This window comes from Brienomyrus brachyistius, chromosome 9, assembly GCF_023856365.1.
Source record: "Brienomyrus brachyistius isolate T26 chromosome 9, BBRACH_0.4, whole genome shotgun sequence".
NCBI lineage: Eukaryota > Metazoa > Chordata > Actinopteri > Osteoglossiformes > Mormyridae > Brienomyrus > Brienomyrus brachyistius.
The window spans coordinates 1,330,001-1,349,843 of NC_064541.1; the positions used below are offsets into that span (position 1 = coordinate 1,330,001).

Below are 19,843 nucleotides of genomic sequence, written 5' to 3' on the forward strand. Positions count from 1 at the left end.
GTGTCATCGGTGATCCCGTTAGCGCCGCCCTCCAGGAGACTGGGAGAGATGCATCGCAAATACAATCACCATTCTTCAAGTTGCAAAGGCACAAACACTGTATTTACCACCCACTATACACACTGAGCATAATGGCTGTGTGTTGTACAGCAAAACAAAAGGAACAACTGTTTTTAAATCACCTGGAGTCTTCGGTCACTTCCTCTATGAAGCCCGACTCACATCTGGGACATATATACTCCTGCAAGCAAGAGGCACAGTTAAATGCCTATGTAGGGCGCAACTATAAGCGGCTGACCAAGAGCTGGTCATTACGGAAAGCAGGACTGGGAAAGAGTGACCCCTTCCTCACTTCCAATGCATCAAGCTGACGCTAGACCAGAAAACAGCAGATGGAAGAGTCAGCTCAGAGAAGAAGGGGAAAAAGCCATGGTGACTATCCAGCACTGTACGGCACGATGAATTATCAGCATTGCGTTACATCAGTGTCAGCCTGGAAATGTGCCTCCGGACAGGGAGAGGCCCGGTACCCCAGCCCACTGGTGCCTTACTCACAACACTGAGCTACAGTCCGGTGTCAAAGCTTGTATTACAGGTAACGTGTACATATACATAACTTTACAGTAATGTACACCAGTCATCTTGCGCGGGCACACAAAATCTTTGCCATGGACGATCTGAATTGCAATGGTTCGGCATACCGACATCACTAGAAAGGGAAAGACAGACAGGAACACAGGATAATTCAACCCCCAAAACGAAAGAAATTCGGCCGTCAACGGTCGCATACGCGTTGGCATTTTGTTAACACTGCGGCCTGGCAGCCCGAAGCGGAGATCGGCTCGGTAACCCGGGCTCCGGAGCGGCGGCCTAGGCTTATAACGCTGCGCCGGAGCGGTGGAGGAAACGTCCCGATGGGTTCACGAATAAGACGGGGATCGGGATCGACAAGACAGCGAGAAACGCGGAGCGGACGCCGGAGTCGGGCGCAGGGCCGCCGGCCGCGTCTATAAAGAAATATCCGCATAAAACCAGTGATGTGCCCCAGACGGCCGCTCGGCTGTTTCTCCGTGAGTAAAAACACAACCGGAGAGCGATCGGCTGGATAAAAGGGCACCGCTTCAGCCATCGGGCCTGGAAGCACAGAGACCAGCGCCCGGTCCCCGAAGCAGGCAGGCGGCGGATCGAGGCGACAGCGGCCGGGGAAGAAGCGCCATCGGCGGGCGGCGCGGAGCGGGCTACTGACCGGCAGCTTGGGGTTCACCTCGCCTTTACAGCAGTGACAGAAGAAGCGATGCTGTGGAACCGCCGCAGCCTCCGCCATCTTCCCCGGACTGGCACAAACACTGACGTCGGTCCTCCTACAGTCGGAAGGAGGCGGTCCGCCGCCAGCCCTGCATGCAGCGCGGCCGCCTCGGATCAGTCCGTCCGTCTGCCGGCGCGGTGTTTTCGGCAGTGGATGTCCAGAAGTGCCCGCTTCGCGCACAGTCCAGGCTGGGGTAGAGGTTCTGGGAGACGGTTCGGTGGACTGCAATGCGAAGGTTTGTGCGGGAAATATTTATGGATATTTAAAATTCCACCGTGCATGATCCTAATTGGCTTAAGGAGCCTAAGTCTCCCAGTACAGTGTCAAGGGTGCAGGGTTCACATAAATCAGGATTATTTAATAAAACAGTGGAATAAAAAAAGTCATTTAAAGCGGTACCGGATCTGGGGAAACGTGTTTGTACTGATAACTACCTAGTTAGTAAGAAACGTGACATGTACAGAGAAATCGTGTCCGATTTGCGCTTTACAGTACTGGGCTTTAATTATGAATGTGGTCCCGTGATTGCTAAGCGCAATAATGTGTTAGCTTGGGTGAATGGAATACATTTTAAATGAGTACGAAGTTGTAGATGAAGTAGGGGAGAACCTGTGGCTGGGTGCTACACAAGAAATGACTTTGTATTAAATAAGAAATGAACCAGCAGCTGCACTTTTGTATTGCAGCACTCTGAGCTCACAGCTTACTTTACAGATGGTGATATAACGTGGTTCTTGGAAGCGTGTGGTGTTTTCAGCACGTTATATCGTTAGGACATGAGGTCATGGCTAACGCGTGTAACTCTGGAGATATGTACATTTAAAGTGTAGCCGCTATGAAGTTTATCGCGTATGCGAAATGTCGTTAGTAAGTACGGTGGCATGCAGTGTAGTACTAAACCTTGCTGAAAGTTGGAAATTACACGTGCCAACAGATGACGGCGCAGGAGGTGCGCCTGTGTGGACTTCTGCTCCAGGAGCACTTTGGCGAGGTGGTGCAGAAGGTGGGCACGCATCTACTGAGGATCGGACCCCTAAGCCTACGCGCCATCGCTCACGAGACCAGCACCCCGCTCGACTTGGTACTCCTACACATCGCCACTCGCTATTGCTGGAATCGTTTGTGCTGTTTATGTAAAAATGAGCCTTCTTAGAGTCTGACGGGTGACTTTCCTCGCATTCACACACACTCTGGGAGGTGAAAGGCTGTTGTTTGATCAGACTGTCACCCCCCCTCTTTGGCCCAGGTGAAGAAGTCCCTGTGTGTGCTGCTGCAACACGGTCTGTGCTCCTTTGAAGGCACCCAGAAGGGCCCCAGGGGAGTGGTCGAGTACCGCGCCAGCTGCGAGCACGTCCTGCGAATGCTGCGTTACCCGCGCTACATCTACACAGCCAAGACGCTGTACGGGGACACGGGGGAGCTCATTGTGGAGGAGGTGCTGCAGCGGGGTCACATGACCATGAGCCATGCCGTGCGGACGGTGGCTGACAGGCTGACCCATAACATGGAGGGTGAGGCTTTCAGCAGGGGGGTGGGGATTGGGGGGGGGCATACAGTGAGGTGTGGGGTGAGGCTGACCGCAAATGATCAACCCTCTGTTGTTCTTGTAGAGGGATCTAGCATGGAGTACAGCGAGGTAGTCTCGGCTTTCTCCCGACTGGTAGAAACCCACTTACTTCAGCGCTGCCCCTCCGTGACTGGGGGCTCTCTCCCGGCGGCGCCCCCAGGGGGTCCAGCTGCCTCGGCGACCGTGCCCACCCTGTCGGAGTGTCAGACGGAGCGCTTCAACCTGCCCCCTATCACCCTTAAAGGCAAGTCACCTCTCCGGTGTCTCTGTGGTGTTTTATCAAGGGCTGCTGCATTGTGAGCCGTCCGCTAGCGTCTCATGATTTATACCAGCTTTGCACTGTTTTTTTTATGTGTTGTTGCTTCGTTTGCATCCTACGTTCAGGTAGGGGTAAACGGCGGCTGTCCAACGAGGATAATGAGGCAGAGCAAGCTAGGGGGAAGCGAGCCAGGCTGGATGATGCCATCACTAAGGTGACACTTCCTGCCTAGCGTGACGCGGAGGCTTGTGGCATCCATCCCTTGCACCTTAACAGCTGTCCTGCTTTCGGTAGACCTCAGGTGACGAAGGGATCTACTGGCAGGTGAACTTCGAGAGGTTCCACCAGTACTTTCGAGACCAGGCCATCATCGGCGCTGTCGCCAGCAAACTGGACCAGGTCGGCACCAGAATTCATTACCTAGACCAGGTCACCATTAATGAGATGTCCAAGTACTGGATTGTAACTAAAGCAGATGTAAGACAAGCTGGGCCGTGTTTCTGTGTACGCACAGACCAGCAGCGAAATTGTTCGGACCATGCTGAGGATGAGCGAGGTGACAACGACCCCCACCGCTGTCTACACGCAGCCCTTGTCGGTGAACGAGGTTGGTCTCGATGTGTTGGACTCCCTGACTCTGTGTCTGCTACCCACATCTCTGATCTAGCAAGTAAATGAAAACAAAACAGACTTTATGTGTTGCTTTTAGGATTATTTATCTATTTTTTTTGTTTTTTTTTATTTTACTGTGCGGAAAGTTTATTAAAGACCTGCCCTTTTGAGCCCTGTTATGTAATCTTACTTTTGGTTTTGGGAATCTTGCAAGAAGGGTGTATTGCGCTCAGAGGGGACAAGTATAGTCAGGGGTGTAGCTAGCAATTCTGGGGCCCCGAACACCATGTCACCTTGGGTTCCTCTGCCAGATTTTCCGTATTCAAGGGCCACCTGAATCTACCAGGGTATCCATGGCCCTGCTGCACTGCTGTGAACAGTAAAGATTCATTCTGGTATCAACACGTGCAGGACAGACGCATTCCGACAAAACTGAAACAGTTTGAAATCACTTGAAATATAATGAAGTGCGTTAAATGACCAGATCAGGGCTTCTCTGCTGACCCAAATCTAAGCCCCTCCCAAGGAGAGCGGCCCATTTCCCAACGCCGTCGCTGCTGCTGGCTTGCTCACTCCCATCCCTATGGTTTCAGATCTTCCGGGCTCTTCCTCCCAGTTACAGCATCAGCAGGCCAGTTCTGGAGCAGTACCTCACCCTTCTGGTGGATGACCCGGTAAGGAACCACGCCCCCCCTCCCGCCAGCTCCTGAGGCTGAAGTGTTGTGTTTCAGAACTGCCTGCTGAACGTCTGTCTGCCCCCCTCCCTGGCTGTCTCCATGCGTTTCAGATGGAATTTGTGAGCAAGACAGGAGACAGCGGGGGAGGCATGTACGCCGTCAGTATCCTTTAACTGTGGAGGGGCCTGTTTCCCTAACACGCTGCCTCCCAGCCTGCAGCAGTGGCCCTTAAGTATATGTACATCTCACTACATGTTATATTTCCATAACTGTGTATGTGACAAAAAAATCTCGAATGTAGAATCTTAACTGATAGTCAGATGTACACAAAGTGCTGACCAGCCTGGCAAGGGCGACACTGGAGTCTGTGGTACAGGAGAGGTAAGCCTAGTTCATGCGTCACTTTTTCATGCGTGCTGTTGGGCTGTGGACGGTCGTCTGCACTGCATGCTTCTGTTTATATTACCTTTGGCTGCGGATGGCTGCAGTCGGTGCATGCAAACAGCAGCGATACTCCACCAGACCAGCAGAGGGAAAATGTATTGCAACGAACACAGATAGAAGCAGTGTAGTGAAACGGGTGAAACTTGTATGAAGTTTTAAAGTTATTAGTTAAGGCTTGGGCGGCATTACCATAATAAGACACGCCACAGGACAAGTCATTAACAAAAAATTTGCTGGCATCCCAACCTGCTCAGTGAATTTTATTGCCAAGCCTTCAAAATGCCACAATAGTGCTGATTTTTAAAGTATTGTATACCTTGGTGTAATGTCTGCACAGTATGTAAATTTAGATATGTGGGTACCTCTGACCCACCTCATACAGCTGCTCACCAGATCTACTACAACAACAATTACTGTTCCTCTACTCTTTCGAAGTTGAGCGCTCATCTGAAAAAGACCATGTAGCTACCTATTGGAAATACCTAATCTATTATCTTCCACACGCACGGTGGGCGCACTTGGGTTCTGCAAGACATAAAAATCTGGGATACATGTGCACTGACCGCAGTCACCCACAGCCAACCCCAGATGAAGACATTTACATCACGTCCCTTTGTTTAGACCAAAAGTGCATGTTGAAGTGTAAAGAATGAATTGACCTGTAGGCCAGCCTGCTCCACACCTGCAGCTTTCATAGCTGTTTATTAGTTTCCTTTTCTTAATTTTTCAGTGTTTTTTTTTCTCCCTGTTAGTGTGTTATTTTTTTCCTGTAGGTGTATTTTAACCCTCCCCAAAATTAAGATGCTACATTCCGCAGTTAGCTAATCGTGTAGTTTGCTGGTTGCTAATCTTGCAGTTGGCTAGTTACTAATTGTGCATTTAGCTAGTCGCTAATCGTGAAGTTAGCTAGTTGCTGATGTGCTGAGTCCAGTCATATTGCAGTTCGTATTAATGCTGATAGGTTAATGGTAGGGTCTGTTGTACTATTTACATTGAGCATATGCTTCCTGGTTGTTTTCAGTTATCTGGGGAAACCTTAAAAATAATAAATACCCTTCTTCTGTGTCTTGCAGGTTTGGCTCGCGGTCAGCCCGCATCTTTCGCTTGTTGCTCCGTAAACGACATCTGGAGCAGAAGCAGGTGGAGGATTTTGCCATGATTCCCGCGAAGGAGGCCAAAGAGATGCTCTACATGCTGCTGTCAGAGAACCTGGTCCAGCTGCAGGTAGTGGCTACGCGTGAGTGCCCCCTTTCGTCCTGGCTGACCCCCCCCCGCCATTCGTTCTTGTCACTTTAGCTGTGCCTCCATTCTGATTCAGGAAATCCCGAAGACCCCCGATCACGCGCCTTCGCGCACCTTCTATCTGTACACAGTCAACCCGCTGTCTACTGCCCGGATGTTGCTGCAGCATTGTTACAAGGTAGGGCTGTTTCCTAGGATTGGAGGCCTGGTGAGTGCCTCTGCTGTCTGGGAACCCATTTAACATTAGGTGTTCTGGTCCGTCAACACTCTCTTTTTCTCTCACCCCCTTCTGCAGACAGTGGCTAACCTGATTGTGAGGCGTCTTAATGAAACCAAGGAGAACAAGTGAGTCAACTCAAAGTGAGCTTCTGACCAAACAGAACTCCAGGGGTTTCATGTAGGGACAGATTTGCTTTTTAGCTACACTCGTTTTTGGTGATGAATATGTGACTGTTGTGCTTGACAGGCGTCTGCTGGAGAAGTCCCAGCGCATTGAGGCGATTCTGGCCTCCCTGCAGACCAGCGGGGCAGAAGCGGCCCAGCTCACAGAAGTGGAGGAGATGATCACTGCTCCTGAGAGACAGCAGCTGGAGGCCCTCCGTCACCATGTCAACAAGTACAGTACTGACGCATCCCAGCATTGCCGTGTCAACATGTAGGGTACAGACGCATCCTAACATTGCTATGTCGACAGGAATGGTACAAACATATCCCTGCGTACCATGTATGGTATAGACATTCTGGCATCATGGCATCCACAAGTACAGTATTGACACAGTCCCACACTGCCACGTTAAGTGCGAATCTCACATCTGAAAGTGCAATACAGGCACATTCTGACAGTACAGGTGTTATGGCATTGCCCTGTCAACAGGCATGGTTCTCACAGTAAATGTCACATTTTTAGCTTGACTTCTATTGAGGAATTAAGTAACTGTCCCTGAAGAGTTACATCACTCACTGACTGTGGCACCATAGCGGACTGATATCGAGCCCTGAGTTATATTAAGGCTTCGGCAATGAGGGCAGCCCACTTCCTTTAGAGACATTAATAGTCTGCAGCTCAAAGCAGTTTCAGCTTCTGTCCAAATGAACGGGGTGGGTGAGGCTCTGCTGGCAGTGTTGTGCAGCTCGGCCCAGCTCCTTTAAATGAGACATAGCTGGACGGTCAATGCCCCCAGCCCGAGCCCTGTTATTTCAGGACTGCATGGTGGGGAGGGGGTGGGTCCACTTTCAGACACACTTCAGTTGTAGAAACATTGCTTAGTTTAATGGCATTTTTCAGCTTTTACACTGTGAGTTTCAGTGCCTCTGTTTGCATATTAAAACTTACATACTGCAGGTTTTGATTAGTGATGCATTGTTCCTTCTAATTAATGTGAGCAACATCAGAATATCAGAAAAGGCATCAGTAAGAAACTCGGGAAGCATGCTGCCGACGCTGTGAACTTTAGCTAGAACAAAAACTTTTTTTAAAAAATCTTTAAATTAACAATAAAAGAATGTAAAAAAAAACAAAAAAAACACAGAAACCAAAAGGAAACTAAAAGTAGATGTTACATATGGTACAATGGTGCTGCAGTGCGCGGGGATGATGGCGCTGCAGTGCGCGGGGATGATGGCGCTGCAGTGCGCGGGGATGATGGCGCTGCAGTGCGCGGGGATGATGGCGCTGCAGTGCGCGGGGATGATGGCGCTGCAGTGCGCGGGGATGATGGCGCTGCAGTGCGCGGGGATGATCCCTCATCAGCGTGCCTCCCGCAGGGATCGAGGTCAGTGGTAATGGGTGATAATTATCGCCGTCTGTCATAGACTCCCTCCTCTTCACTCCTTTGCTCTCCTCTGCGTACACAGGCTGGATTCCAGTGAGAACCAGGTGGATGAGACCATCTTCCTGCTGGAGTCCTATGTCAGTTCCACGATGGCTTCACGCTAAGCGAGCGAAGGCCACAGGGAGGCGCTCTGCACACACGGCTACACTGACGACTGCATGAAGCCTGGGCCGTGTCTCTGGGCGACACCAGACCCTGCTAGACACTGCTGTAACTCTTTTCTCAGCCATAAGTTTTATTAATGGTCCTTATCTTCAGCAAACATTATAATGTAATTAAGATTCTATCTGCATTTTGGCCCCTTTGAATGGTGGTTAGGTCAAAGGGAATTACAGGATTGAGTTCTATGATTTGATAATAAATACTTTCATTATATGTTTGTCGGTTTATTTTATTGCATCTGGAGGCATAACTATGGATAATTTAGTGCATATTTGATTTACATTCAGGTGCATCTTTTTTTTTTGCTGTCTGACAGTCATATCTGGAAATAAAATGTATGAATAATATTTACCGTTCCAATAATTTCATACTGGATCTGAATCAACCACAAGACGACCAAGAAAGTAACAACATATGTCGGTCTCCTTTGATATTAATATCATGTGCTTGCTCTGTTTGACCCTGTTATCCAAACTGACGTTTCACACTTCTTCACTTTTTATGTATATATATACATGTATGTATTTACTGTACAATTCAGTCTGGAGCTGTCCAAATGCAGCCTGACTGGGCTGGATGAAACGGTGCTTGGCGCTGCCCTAGAGCTGGACCTTGGTTGTTGCACCACTGTGGGGTTTCTTTCCTGGGGTTGAGCTCAGTCGCGTGCTTGGGGATCCTCCTCGGCCCTCTGCTTCCTTGCGAAGAATCCCAGCTGGATGGGGGGTGGCAAGGAGGAGAGTGTTGGGCGTGAACCAAAAAACAGACAAATCTATCTGCTGTTTAGCAGATATCGTATATCGTTTTGTTCTGTCTTTCAGCAAAAAAAAATTAATTGGAGACTTCCGCTCTACAGTATGTGGCTGTTGTACTCTTAGGAAAACGATCAAAGGGCTTGAGTTCATGGGGGGGAAGAGGCTTGTGGGAGTTTTACTAAAACAAAAAAATTCTGAGGGCAGGACGAAAAATTGTTCAGAGAGATAGCCAATCAGATTGGTGGTTCCAAACAACTTGAGGAGATGGACCCACATCTGATTAGTTGGTCCTGCCTCCTAAAATTGTTTGGACCCACCTCCTCTATGGACTGATTGGTTATCTCTCTGAACCAATAATTTCTTGTTCTACCCTCAACATTTTTGTCTAAGTTAAACTCCCATGAGTGAGGAAGAGATGCCACCGTGTGAGGAGAGAGTTTGGGGTGAGGATGAGGGTTAGCCGGACGGTGAGCAGTAGCACCTTCCACAGAATGAAGACAATCAAGGCCAGCAGCAGGAGCCCCCCGATGATGCTGCCAATGAGGATCCAAAGAGAGATGGGGATGGAGCGGCCCTTCAGCACCTCCAGCATTGTCTGCGTTCAGGAAGGGACGCGATCAGAGGTGGGGCCAAGCAGAGGGGTGTGACCACCCTGATCCACACCCATGGGAGCCCACAGGAATGGCTAACCCTTGTGACCTAACCTACTAACCCTGCAACTGTGTGTTCATACATGGCAACAATGATCCACTCGTACATGTTCTTTGACGCCCTTTACAGTTCTCTTACCTCCCTCACGAGGGCGCTGTTTCCCAACGTGATGAAGCTGGACTGCCGAACCCCAAGGCTGTAGGTGCTCACAATCTTAACTGCTCTGAACTTGGCCTGACAGACAAGGTCATTGATCACTGGGTTTAAGGTCAAACAGTGAAACATCACTGGCCTCACAATAGCACAGTGTCTCCTGCTGACTGACAAGTGAGTAAAACACACAGATACAAAGAACACAGCATCAGTCTGATACATCCCAGTCTGTCCCACCTCTCTGAAGAAGCTATCATGCACCATCCTGGTTATCCGGATCACGGCTGCTTGTCCATGCAGGAGTTCTTGGATTTGGCACACTACAATGACACACCATGACCTGGAGCAGTTCTGAGGAAAGAAACACAGGAAAAGGTCTCTGGTTATACAATCACAGCCTAAGAGATGGTGAAAAAATAAGCCCAATTCCCTGGGGAAGTCAGAGATACAAATCTTGGCTACAGACACTCTGTAAGTATGTTCTGATTTGACTCCTGATCTTCAGTTGTTTCCACTTCAGTAGTTAATCCAGGTGAAATGCGACGTGTCCTTGTTATGCAAGGACCGAGATCTCCAAACCATGCGTGGAAAAACGTCAGGCAGTTCCCTCTCTCAGCAGAGCTTAACGGAGCACGATGGCGATGCAAATGGAATGGCACAACACGACAGCCCCCGTGAAGATCATGAGGTAGTGAAGGGGAGCCATCTCACCAGCTGCTCTGACTGCTGCATGTCCTCGGGGTGTAAGGGACGTACATCTCGCTGCTTCTCCTTCAGCTGGGCCAAGTCGCTCTGGATGGTGCAGCTGACCCCTGACACCTGGGGGGCCACACACAGCCGGTCTCAGCCCCACAACCAAGCTCTAAACCCTAATTATCATTCATTTGTATCTCACACACATAGTCAGAGACAGACTGCCTAAATTACTACACTATGCAGTTGTAACAATGTGTAAAGCACTACTGGGTCATATTAAGTAAACTTGTCTCTCTGACAATGGAGTGAGGCCCCTGACCCCACAAACGGCCCCTGGCCCGACAGGTAGTCCCTGGCCCCGCAGGTGGCATGCCTCACGTTTTGGGAGCTTGCGTTGATCACAGACATGAAGAGACGGTCTCCAGATGTGACGGAGGGCAGACGCAGCTTCAGCTCCAGGTTTGGGACGGAAAAGCAGCCCAGGTTCAGCACCTGGATGCAGACAGCAGGTAGCGGTGAGTTATGGCCCCGCCCAGTCACAGGATGTGACTAATAAAAATGGTCAAGCAGACTCACAGGCAGCCCAAAGGATGACATACCCTGAAGTTGGTGTGGAACCTGGGCCCCAAACCTTCTGAGGCTGTGCGGGTCGGGTGGACCTCATAGCGGTTCAGGTTGGAGTCACTGTAAAGGGGGAGGGGGGCAGCATCTTAAAGGCCCCAGCACTGGAATAGGAGGGCAAACGAACAGACGGGGTTCTGTGCAGATTCCGTGAAGATTACAGGGCAGTTGTGACAGCCACTAACCTGGTGAGGAAGAGGTCTGGCTCGTACTTCACCAGGCTGTGCAACTGAATGCTGTTGTCGTGTAGCGTGGCCTTGTGCTCAACGCTGTCACTGTAACATGGAATGGAGCATGCAGTGAGCACACATGAAGCATGCAAGCAGCAACGCACTGAGCACACACAAAGCACGCATGGAGCACCATGCAGTCTGGGTTTCACCAAAGTATGTAGTATGTAGGTGTGCCATTTAGCATTAAACTGTGTCAGTATGTCACATGCATCTGAAGATTCAAAGAGCCTGAATCTGTACCCCACTGCACCCCTCCTCCCTAACCCTAACCTTGACCAAATTTTGCAGTGTCCATGTAGGAATCACTCTTAAACTTTAAACCCACAGCCAATACATTCAGACACAATGAGCAAAAGTGAATTAGAATCACTAATAGTGATGGTTAAATGTGGGTACTTTAGTTACTTTTAGCAGTGCAGTTGCTGTGCTGCTAGGTATGGAAACCTGGTGTTACCTGATAGCTGCAGTGCGGAGCACTGTGTTAAATGTGCAAACACAATGTTACTTGACAGCTGTGGAGTTGAGCGTGTAAATATGGTGTTACCTTACAGCGGTGAGATTTATCTGCACTTTGTTGAGGAGAGACGTGCAACTGAACTCGAACTCCAGCAGGAAGCTGACCTGCATGTAGAGACAGCACAGCGTTCAACTCAGAGACCACGGCGGCAGAGCGTTCAGCTCAGAGACCGCGGCGGCAGAGCGTTCAGCTCAGAGACCGTGGCGGCAGAGCGTTCAGCTCAGAGACCGCGGCGACACAGCGTTCAGCTCAGAGACCGCGGCGACACAGCGTTCAGCTCAGAGACCGCGGCGGCAGAGCGTTCAGCTCAGAGACCGCGGCGGCAGAGCGTTCAGCTCAGAGACCGCGGCGGCACAGCGTTCAGCTCAGAGACCGCGGCGGCACAGCGTTCAGCTCAGAGACCGCGGCGGCACAGCGTTCAGCTCAGAGACCGCGGCGGCACAGCTTTCAGCTCAGAGACCGCGACAACACAGTGTTCAGCTCAGAGACCGCGGTGGCACAGCTGAGGCTGAGGAACTGGGAGAGAAGCCAACACACCTTGGACTGGGAGCGGAAGACGGGATAGCTGATGTTACAGGAGTGGCTACCGGTTCTGAGGGCTGTGCACTCAGTCTTAAACTGGGGGTCTTCCTGTGGAGACAGAGAGGGAAGAGGCACCTGGTCTCTGTTAGGGTTCCTCAGTAAGGGTCACCTGTTAAGATGACGAATCAAACAATAGTTTCCGAAGGGTCTGATCATATCCCGGTTGACAAGCAAATGTGTAATTTAACGACAAAACCAGATCAAAAAAGCAGATCAAAGTTCTTTGTTGTATTACATGAAAATGGAATGAGTTTTGGCACTAACACTGTGGCATGTGGTGTGGAAGCCTGACTTTAATTCTCAGCTTAGGTTTCATCCTAAAATACAACAAGGAATGGACTGAATGAGTTTTGGAAATTTGCTCTGATACAGAAGAAACTACAGGCGTGTATCCGCTTCAGAGCCATATGCTTCTCACAGACAGCACAGGCGGAGGAGCTCTTTAGCATTACCCGGACGCTGAGGGTGGAGAAGTGTAGGTTGGCCGAGTACTGTAGTGTCAGGCTGGAGTTGTAGGCATTTTCTAGACGGTTCTGCAGGGTCACCTCCACCGCCAGGCGCCGACGGGGGCTCCGGATCACGTGCGGTTCCTGCCTGGAGGTCAGGGGAGACAAGGGCCTGTTTACGCTTTGCACGGCTCACGCATGGCCAGGCCGTTGTGTTTACTGGAGTTGTGACATCACCCTGATTGCACCCCCCCGGGTAAGATGGCGGTGAGTAGGGCACCATCTCTGCCCTGTACCTTGTCCCTGAGATGTCCATGCGTGCATGTAGCACCAGGTCCGTCACACACACGTCATCCTCACCGCAGTCCTTGAAGAACGGGATCTGTGGGGTGGTGGGGGTTGGCGGGGGGGAACACATAGACACTCATTTAAGCCCAAATGCCAATTTCACAATGATGGTGGGAGGGGGCTGGATAGCCAGAGGGACTCACTCACCAGGCTCTTGACTGTGGTCGGCCAGCCTTCGTCCAAGACCGGGCTGATTTCTGAATCATTGATCTTGAAGTGAAGTGTAAAGCTGATGGGCCTGATGTAGTCAGCTGTGTCCTTTTTGCAGGAAGAGAGGGGGAGGGGGAGAGTGAGCGAGAGAGTGAGAGAGAGAAAGAGAAGGAGGGAGAGAGAGAGAGGAAAGGAGGAAGAGAGAGAGAGAGGAGAAAGAGAGAGGAGAGAGAAAGAGGGAGAGAAGTAGGGAGAGAGATGGAGAGAGAGAGGAGGGAGAGAGAGAAGGAAATGCTCATCTCATAAACAGAAAGACCCGCTAAGCTTTATACAGTCTTTCTATCACATCCATTCATTAATCTATCCATCATTATACATCTTTGATATCCATCCATCCATCCATCCATCCAGTGTTGCACTGATCACAGGGCACACCCGCACACGTACACACACACATACACACACACATACACACACACACACCCCTCGCGTGTTCATTGTGCAAACGTGCTCCCACTCACAAAGACATGGAAGGGCAGCGTGAGACAGACTGAGTCCCCAACACGGGCTTTCACCCCCGTGGCCATCTGGCGCTGCGAGTTGCTGTCGAAGAGGGCACGTGCTGACAGCTTCCTGTCATCCAGCAAGGCCGTCACATCTAGCTCTGCGCAAGAGGTTAAGGTGAAACCAGGGGTTAGCTCATCTGCTACACCTCCGAGTGTCACACAGACAGGGGGCAGCAGAGAGACTCACACAGATAGGGCGTAGCAGAGAAAAACTCATACCAGCAGGGGGCAACAGAGACTCACACAGACACCTGGTAGGAGAGAGACTCACACAGGGAGACCAAGCAGCTGAAAAGTCGTACCGAACAGTGTCCCCAGGGAGGCGGGTGATGGGGAGGTGGTCTGGAAGCAGGCAGTGGCGTTGAGGCAGGCGGAGTCCCGGCTGCCCCTCTGGCAGTTCTTGTGGATCACATTGATGGAGTATGGCCAGAAGGTCAGCTCAACGGTGATCTGCACGATGCTGCGTGAGCTGGGAGGAGGGGCACATGGTGAGAGGGGAACAAAGCGGGGGAGGGGGGGGTACTCTGAGGATTTAATGTGGGGAGCTCGTCACACATCTAGTACCTGAGCAGAACAGCGTTTCCCTGAGCCCCCACAGCCAGGTCCAGCAGCTTATCCCCGTCCAAGTCCAGTCGGGCACTCAAGCTGGACCCAAAGTACTGGAGGCCTGGGGAGAGAGCGGAGCCAGGGATACGCTGCAGAGAGAGGCAGAGACACAGACACGGGTGATGAGATGTGGAGAAAGGGTGGGAGAGAGAGAAGCGGCCGAGATGAAGAACAGTGAGGACAGTCAACTGCATCCTCTGAGTGTCATTCCTGCTCTTTCAAGAGAATCACCCATCCTGCACACACACACACATACACACACTCCCTCACACACTATGACCACTTTAAAGACAGAAACAGAACCCCTGAAAATGGAGAGAACATACAAACTCCAGTGATTCAGTACGACCAGGCCTTAAAGACACAAGTACCTGTTTGAACTGCGGGTTGATGGTTGTCCCCTGGCCATGGTAAACATACAGTGCCCCCTGGTGGCCATCCTCGAGCGGTGCACCCACCAGCAAGTCTGTTAGGCCATCATGGTTGAGGTCGGGGGCCGCTGCCATGGCATAACCAAACCTGGCATCCTGGGCTTTGGGCTGAGACTGGAGGGTCCCGTTGGCAGTAAACAAAACCTAATGAATGGGTAGGAAATTGAGGTGTGTGGATGCAGTAGCAGAACCCCTCTGATACGAGATGAAGTCCCCCTCTCCTCCTTACCCTGTTCCGGTTGTATATGTACACCCTGCCAGCCTCCTTGTTCCCTGCCCCAAGAAACATGGGGGCAGCCACCAGCAGAACATCAGTGAATCCGTCCTTATCCACGTCCAGTCCGCATACCTCACTTCCGAAGTAGGAGCCAATCTGGGGCCCGGGGGAGAGAGGGAGCTTACGGAGGGGACAGGACTCCACAGCCAGTGAGTAAGATGCCACGAGGATAGCAGTAAAAATGATAGAGGTATAGATCTATACCACAGAGGAGGAAGGTAGAAGGCCATTGACATAGAAATACACTGTAAAGAAAGGAACACATTCTCATTTATTTATCCAGGGGAATAAAAGAGGCTTAGATGCTCATGGGAGTTTTACTTACACAAAAGTGTTCTGAGGGCAGAAGGAAAATGATTCAGAGAAATAACCAATCAGATTGTAAAGGAGGTGGGTCCAAGCAACTAGAGGGGGTGGAACCAACCAATCAGATCTCTGTAGGTCCCTCTACAACCTGATTGATTATCTCTCTGAACCAATCATTCTTCCTTCTGCCCTCAGAATATTTTTATGTAAGTAAAATTCCCACGAGGGACTTAGATAACACAGGAGAGAGATGGAAAGGGGCATTTTCATGGCACCAACCTGCTCTCCGTTAAGAGCCTGGGAGATAATCACATCTCCGTTGGGCCTCAGGTCAAACAAGATCACTTTGCCCTTGTGTTTGAACCGTGGAGCTCCAGCGACATACAGCCTCCTTCCGTTCGCCAGAGTGAGTGAAGACACGGTGTATCCTGCAGTGCACAGGACCAGGCTATGAGACATGGCTCACCCTCAGGTGAACGAAGTCTGACCCATGCAGAGTCTCCAAGCAGACCCATCAGTGTATCCCTCACAGGAGGCTCTGGATCCCAGCCTGCAGACTGGGAAGTGTGGTACCACAGACTACACTGTACACGCAAGGTATGTATCAACCACAAAGAGTCACAGATGAAGCCTCCTACAGGCAAGCTGAAAGACCGCAGACCAACTGCAATAAACTGGTATTAAAGAGCGGCAATGTAACTGTAATGGTGCGTGGAGTGAGAACGCATATGGAGCAGAAATAGCGAATTGAGCACAGTGAACCAGAAGGTGCAGGTCCAGCTCCTCCATACAGCAGATGTGGGAGGTACTCTATGGGGAGCTACCTAGATATGCGGCATGGTTCTTCAGCTCCATGGGAAACTCTTTCTCGAAGGCCTCCCGGGGGGGCATGACTCGTCCCCATCTGCCCTCTTTCAGCACACCTCCGTCCCAGTCATAGGCCCCCACCATCCCGAACAGGATGCCGTCCTACAGCCAGACGGGGAGGCGGACACAAACGAGGAGTCAGCCAAATTCCGGAGAGGAGCTGAAGATGGGTCCGGAATCAAATTTCTGAAAGCCACAAAACAGATGAGACAGCGACAGTGCCAGGGACGAGAGGAGTGAAAGGGGATGTGTGAAACAGCGGCACGCAATGAGACCGATGGACAGGCAGGGGCGTGAGCGAGACCACGGCGTACACAGCCCCGGGAGAGGGCAGCCGGACTCACATCCAGGGGGTGCGTGGAAAATCCAATCTGGGACATCTCCATCTTAAAGGAGCTCTCGTTGTACCCAAGGGTCCCTGTGGTGGAGTAGATGTGGTGTTAAAAATGAGGGAACCCAAACACAATATCGCCATCATCGCTCCTCCCTCAGTGGCGGGCTGAACAAACACAGCTAAAAGACGCTTCTGATGTCATGCAGCCTTGAGCTCCGCTTTGGGTCACATCCACCTCCTTTCCCTTCCAAATTAAGATGACAGCTGCCGTCGCCTCTCACCTCCCTACAGATGGCACTGTTCTCATGCCCCCCACTTCCTTCCTCTCTTCCTCCAAAAGCAGGCTGGCACCTCACCCTGCCCTCCCCCATCCCTGCTCCCTCACCTTCCAGGCTGAAGATCCGGTTTCCAAGAGCATCCACGATGTCGTTGAGGGCTGCCTCGTCCGTCACGTTGAAGAAATACTTTTCGTCGGGGTCGCTGGCGATGTACTTGATCTCATTGATGAAGGTCTCCGGATCCTGCTGCCTGCGGATGTAGTGTCCCAGGACCTGAGGGGGTAGAATACTCTGCAGGATTAGAGGGGCAGAAGCCAGAGGCCTGATGCTGTCATATCCATTATTTGGGGGGAGCTCTGCCTTAAACGGCTTCAGTGACATGGGGGGAATCACCCCAGCCCTGCCCAGCTGGCTTCGACATTAAATACAGAATCAGGGAGTGGGCTAGTAACTGAAAACATGGAAACACTTTCGCCTCACGAGAGAAAATGCAAAATCCGAAGAAAGATCCCATGTGTGGAGGAGAGGACTGGCTAGATTTTTAAAGGCAGAATTAAAAGTAAAAGAAGTTCTTCAACATTTGTGTGCAAAACTGAGTTTTGTGGCAAATCTGAGTGGTAAACAAGCTGTCAAAGTACTCGCTACATCAGAAGCCAGGCCTGCGACCTGTCCAGCTATTTCACTGAGGTGCCTTTCAAGTCCTCCCATCCGGGTCTGTGGCTTTTCGAGGTGAGTGAGGCCGTGATGCACGTAAAACAGAGCCAGCATAAATAAAGGGATGTGCCCGCGTTAGGCTAAAGCTCTGTGGCGGCGTCTCGCTCCATGGCGAGGCCAGGCCGGGACACCCAGGGGCTTTAAGGCCCTCCCTCTTTAAGAGGACCCCAATACACACAAAGGGAAATGCGGCTTTTATGACGGAAGGGGCTGCATGAACGTAAGACAATCAGAGTAACGAAGGTCTGATGTAAAAGTGAGTCACGCCCCAAACCCAAACCCTCGAAACGGAGAGAGTAGCTGCAGGCCTGGGGGCTCCGGCAGCTTCCGCCCTTCTGTACCATGCAGGGGGTCTCTTCCTCTGAGTCTACCATAGTCATCCTCCCTTCATTTCTTCTGCTCTCTTGACTCTGGGCCGGGGCCTCTGCTCTGGTGAGGTTCTGCTTTCTCCACCATGAGCTCCGCCACCACCTCCTGCCGGCTGCCGCCCAAACACAGGACAGGGGCCACTGGAGGGGCAGTGGGGGCAGGGGTGGGGGTGGAGGTTCGGGAAGCGAGGGGCGGTTTTTGGAAGGTTTGCGGGGTGTGGTAGGAGGTGCAGGGTTCATGTGCAGTTGGGGGGATCAGATTTGAGGACGAGATTAATTTCGGGGGGGGGGGGGGGGGGGGCAGGCGTAGGCGCAGGTGTAGGTGTAGCGTGGAGGATAAACGGGAATCAGCAGGTGGGGAGGGCCCATGTAAGTGAGAGTTTGGATTTTGGAGGTGCATAAGGGGAGAACGAGGAAGTGAGTGGGACAGAGAGCAAGTTGATAACTGAGCATGAGGTTTATGTCATAACCAGCACGGGTTTGTTTCTGGCTATGAGAAAAATGCATTTTCTGTGGCTTGAAGTTCGTTCAGTTCTCAGCTATAAATGGCAGCAGCTGTTGGGTTAGCCACCATGGGAAAGGGATGGGGCACATGTGGGCAAGGTGAGCACAGGCACGCTTGTACAGGAACGCTCGCACGGGCACACTCCGGGTACGTGCACACTCACCGCGATGGCGTAGCGAGTGATGTTGCGGCTCTCACACTCGGCGAGGGCGTCCGGAAGCTCCTCCCCGTCATGTGACTCCCCGTCTGTCACCACAATCATGACCTTGGTGGCCCCCTCCCTGGCACCTCGCTCCGGACTGAAGGCCTCGGTGCTAGAAGGGAGAGGTGGAGAGATCAGAGAGGAGGGGAAGGGGACACCCCCCAGACACCCCCCATCTGCTCAGGCCGGCTGCTCCTCTTACACCTTCTCCTTCCTCCACACCTCTTCATTCATTATATGACACCAAGCAGTTAGTTTGCCATAGTAACGCTCATATTTACACACTCGTCCACACACTGCAGCTGTTCTGGGCTGGCCGTACACTCAAGCCCGACACCGTCGCACCTCTGCTCCACCAACATCTGAGCCTAGCTAGCTGCCATTTCCTTGCTTCCCATTCCCACGAAAAGCCTTCAGCTCTCTGTACTATATATAGCTGATAAAGGCAGGAGCCTATATGTAGCTAACAAAGGCGGGGGGAGGTTTTCTTTTTACCACTGTGGTTTCTCCTCATGTCGCCGGGTGGTAACCAGGCACCAAACCTCAGCGTCAGGCCGCATAGCTCTTCACCAAAACGCAGCATGTGTGCAGGAATGACTAATATGTTGTCTGAGATCACACGGTCAGGGTACCGCACTTAGGCAGTAAGAACAGGAGCGTGGTTTTGCTGCAGCCCTGGAAACTACCAGATAAACACAGGCCAGGGAATGGCAGGACAGAGCCAATGAACAGGAGCTGCGGGTGCCCCCAAGCTGTCAGAAGGGACTGTGCAGCTCAGAGGCACGCAGGATGGGCTAGGAATGCTGGGATATGGACGCAGTGCAGGAGGGAGGCAGGCAGGCTGAGAAGTCTCCTCAGTTAGACGACAGCAGTGAGACAGACAGTGAGACACACGTGTGGACACACTGCCTCTCTCTCAAGCCTTACCTCCCTTCACACACACACATACACACACACACGCGCCTCACCCCGCTCCAAGCGGGCCGGTCTGAGAGGCAGGCAGGGCCAGGCGGGCGGCTCAGTCATTCGCAGGCATGCCTCCAGTCGGGGCCTAAATATAACAGCGTGGCTGGCCACAGAAAAGCCAGAGTTAAATACAACCGTCTTCCCCTCGTCTCGCCTGAAAATTACACTGGAAA

General features: G+C 51.6%; 3 protein-coding genes across 5 annotated transcripts in view; 1 reads left to right on the top strand and 2 right to left on the bottom strand.

Annotated features, from left to right (window-relative positions):
- Positions 1 to 1,415, bottom strand: part of rnf115a (ring finger protein 115a) — a 6,132-nt gene extending 4,717 nt beyond the window's left edge. Inside the window, 4 exon segments of the mRNA XM_049025292.1 lie at positions 1 to 39; positions 183 to 241; positions 1,247 to 1,363; positions 1,365 to 1,415. The exon segment at positions 1 to 39 is cut by the window's left edge and continues 19 nt beyond it. Coding sequence (XP_048881249.1) covers positions 1 to 39; positions 183 to 241; positions 1,247 to 1,363; positions 1,365 to 1,400 — 251 coding nt within the window. The 5' untranslated portion in view covers positions 1,401 to 1,415.
- Positions 1,393 to 8,314, top strand: polr3c (polymerase (RNA) III (DNA directed) polypeptide C). Of its 2 annotated transcripts, XM_049025288.1 has the most exons (15): positions 1,394 to 1,541; positions 2,241 to 2,387; positions 2,553 to 2,817; positions 2,917 to 3,121; positions 3,262 to 3,346; positions 3,427 to 3,531; positions 3,647 to 3,739; positions 4,338 to 4,418; positions 4,532 to 4,583; positions 4,742 to 4,802; positions 5,939 to 6,089; positions 6,184 to 6,285; positions 6,403 to 6,452; positions 6,574 to 6,723; positions 7,962 to 8,314. In XM_049025288.1, the coding sequence occupies exons 2-15, from the start codon at positions 2,241 to 2,243 to the stop codon at positions 8,041 to 8,043; spliced, it is 1,629 nt and encodes a 542-aa protein (XP_048881245.1). In that variant the 5' UTR covers positions 1,394 to 1,541; the 3' UTR covers positions 8,044 to 8,314. The 2 variants fall into 2 exon arrangements, with proteins under 2 accessions (XP_048881246.1, XP_048881245.1); XM_049025289.1 differs by lacking the exon at positions 7,962 to 8,314 and having other exon boundaries at positions 1,393 to 1,541; positions 5,939 to 6,102; positions 6,574 to 6,672.
- The window catches only part of itga10 (integrin, alpha 10), a 24,637-nt gene continuing 12,149 nt past the window's right edge, over positions 7,356 to 19,843 (bottom strand). For both annotated transcript variants that reach the window (XM_049025285.1, XM_049025286.1), the window contains 23 exons: positions 18,666 to 18,816; positions 17,023 to 17,188; positions 16,648 to 16,721; positions 16,261 to 16,405; positions 15,716 to 15,864; positions 15,083 to 15,226; positions 14,794 to 14,997; positions 14,381 to 14,511; positions 14,119 to 14,285; positions 13,772 to 13,914; positions 13,248 to 13,358; positions 13,049 to 13,134; positions 12,759 to 12,900; positions 12,262 to 12,354; positions 11,752 to 11,828; positions 11,160 to 11,249; positions 10,953 to 11,037; positions 10,732 to 10,845; positions 10,369 to 10,476; positions 9,895 to 10,008; positions 9,643 to 9,738; positions 9,335 to 9,448; positions 7,356 to 8,813 (listed from right to left, as the gene is read on the bottom strand). In XM_049025285.1, the coding sequence (XP_048881242.1) occupies positions 8,757 to 8,813; positions 9,335 to 9,448; positions 9,643 to 9,738; positions 9,895 to 10,008; positions 10,369 to 10,476; positions 10,732 to 10,845; positions 10,953 to 11,037; positions 11,160 to 11,249; positions 11,752 to 11,828; positions 12,262 to 12,354; positions 12,759 to 12,900; positions 13,049 to 13,134; positions 13,248 to 13,358; positions 13,772 to 13,914; positions 14,119 to 14,285; positions 14,381 to 14,511; positions 14,794 to 14,997; positions 15,083 to 15,226; positions 15,716 to 15,864; positions 16,261 to 16,405; positions 16,648 to 16,721; positions 17,023 to 17,188; positions 18,666 to 18,816 (2,761 nt within the window). In that variant the 3' untranslated portion in view covers positions 7,356 to 8,756. The remainder of the gene's footprint in view (positions 8,814 to 9,334; positions 9,449 to 9,642; positions 9,739 to 9,894; positions 10,009 to 10,368; positions 10,477 to 10,731; positions 10,846 to 10,952; positions 11,038 to 11,159; positions 11,250 to 11,751; positions 11,829 to 12,261; positions 12,355 to 12,758; positions 12,901 to 13,048; positions 13,135 to 13,247; positions 13,359 to 13,771; positions 13,915 to 14,118; positions 14,286 to 14,380; positions 14,512 to 14,793; positions 14,998 to 15,082; positions 15,227 to 15,715; positions 15,865 to 16,260; positions 16,406 to 16,647; positions 16,722 to 17,022; positions 17,189 to 18,665; positions 18,817 to 19,843) is intronic.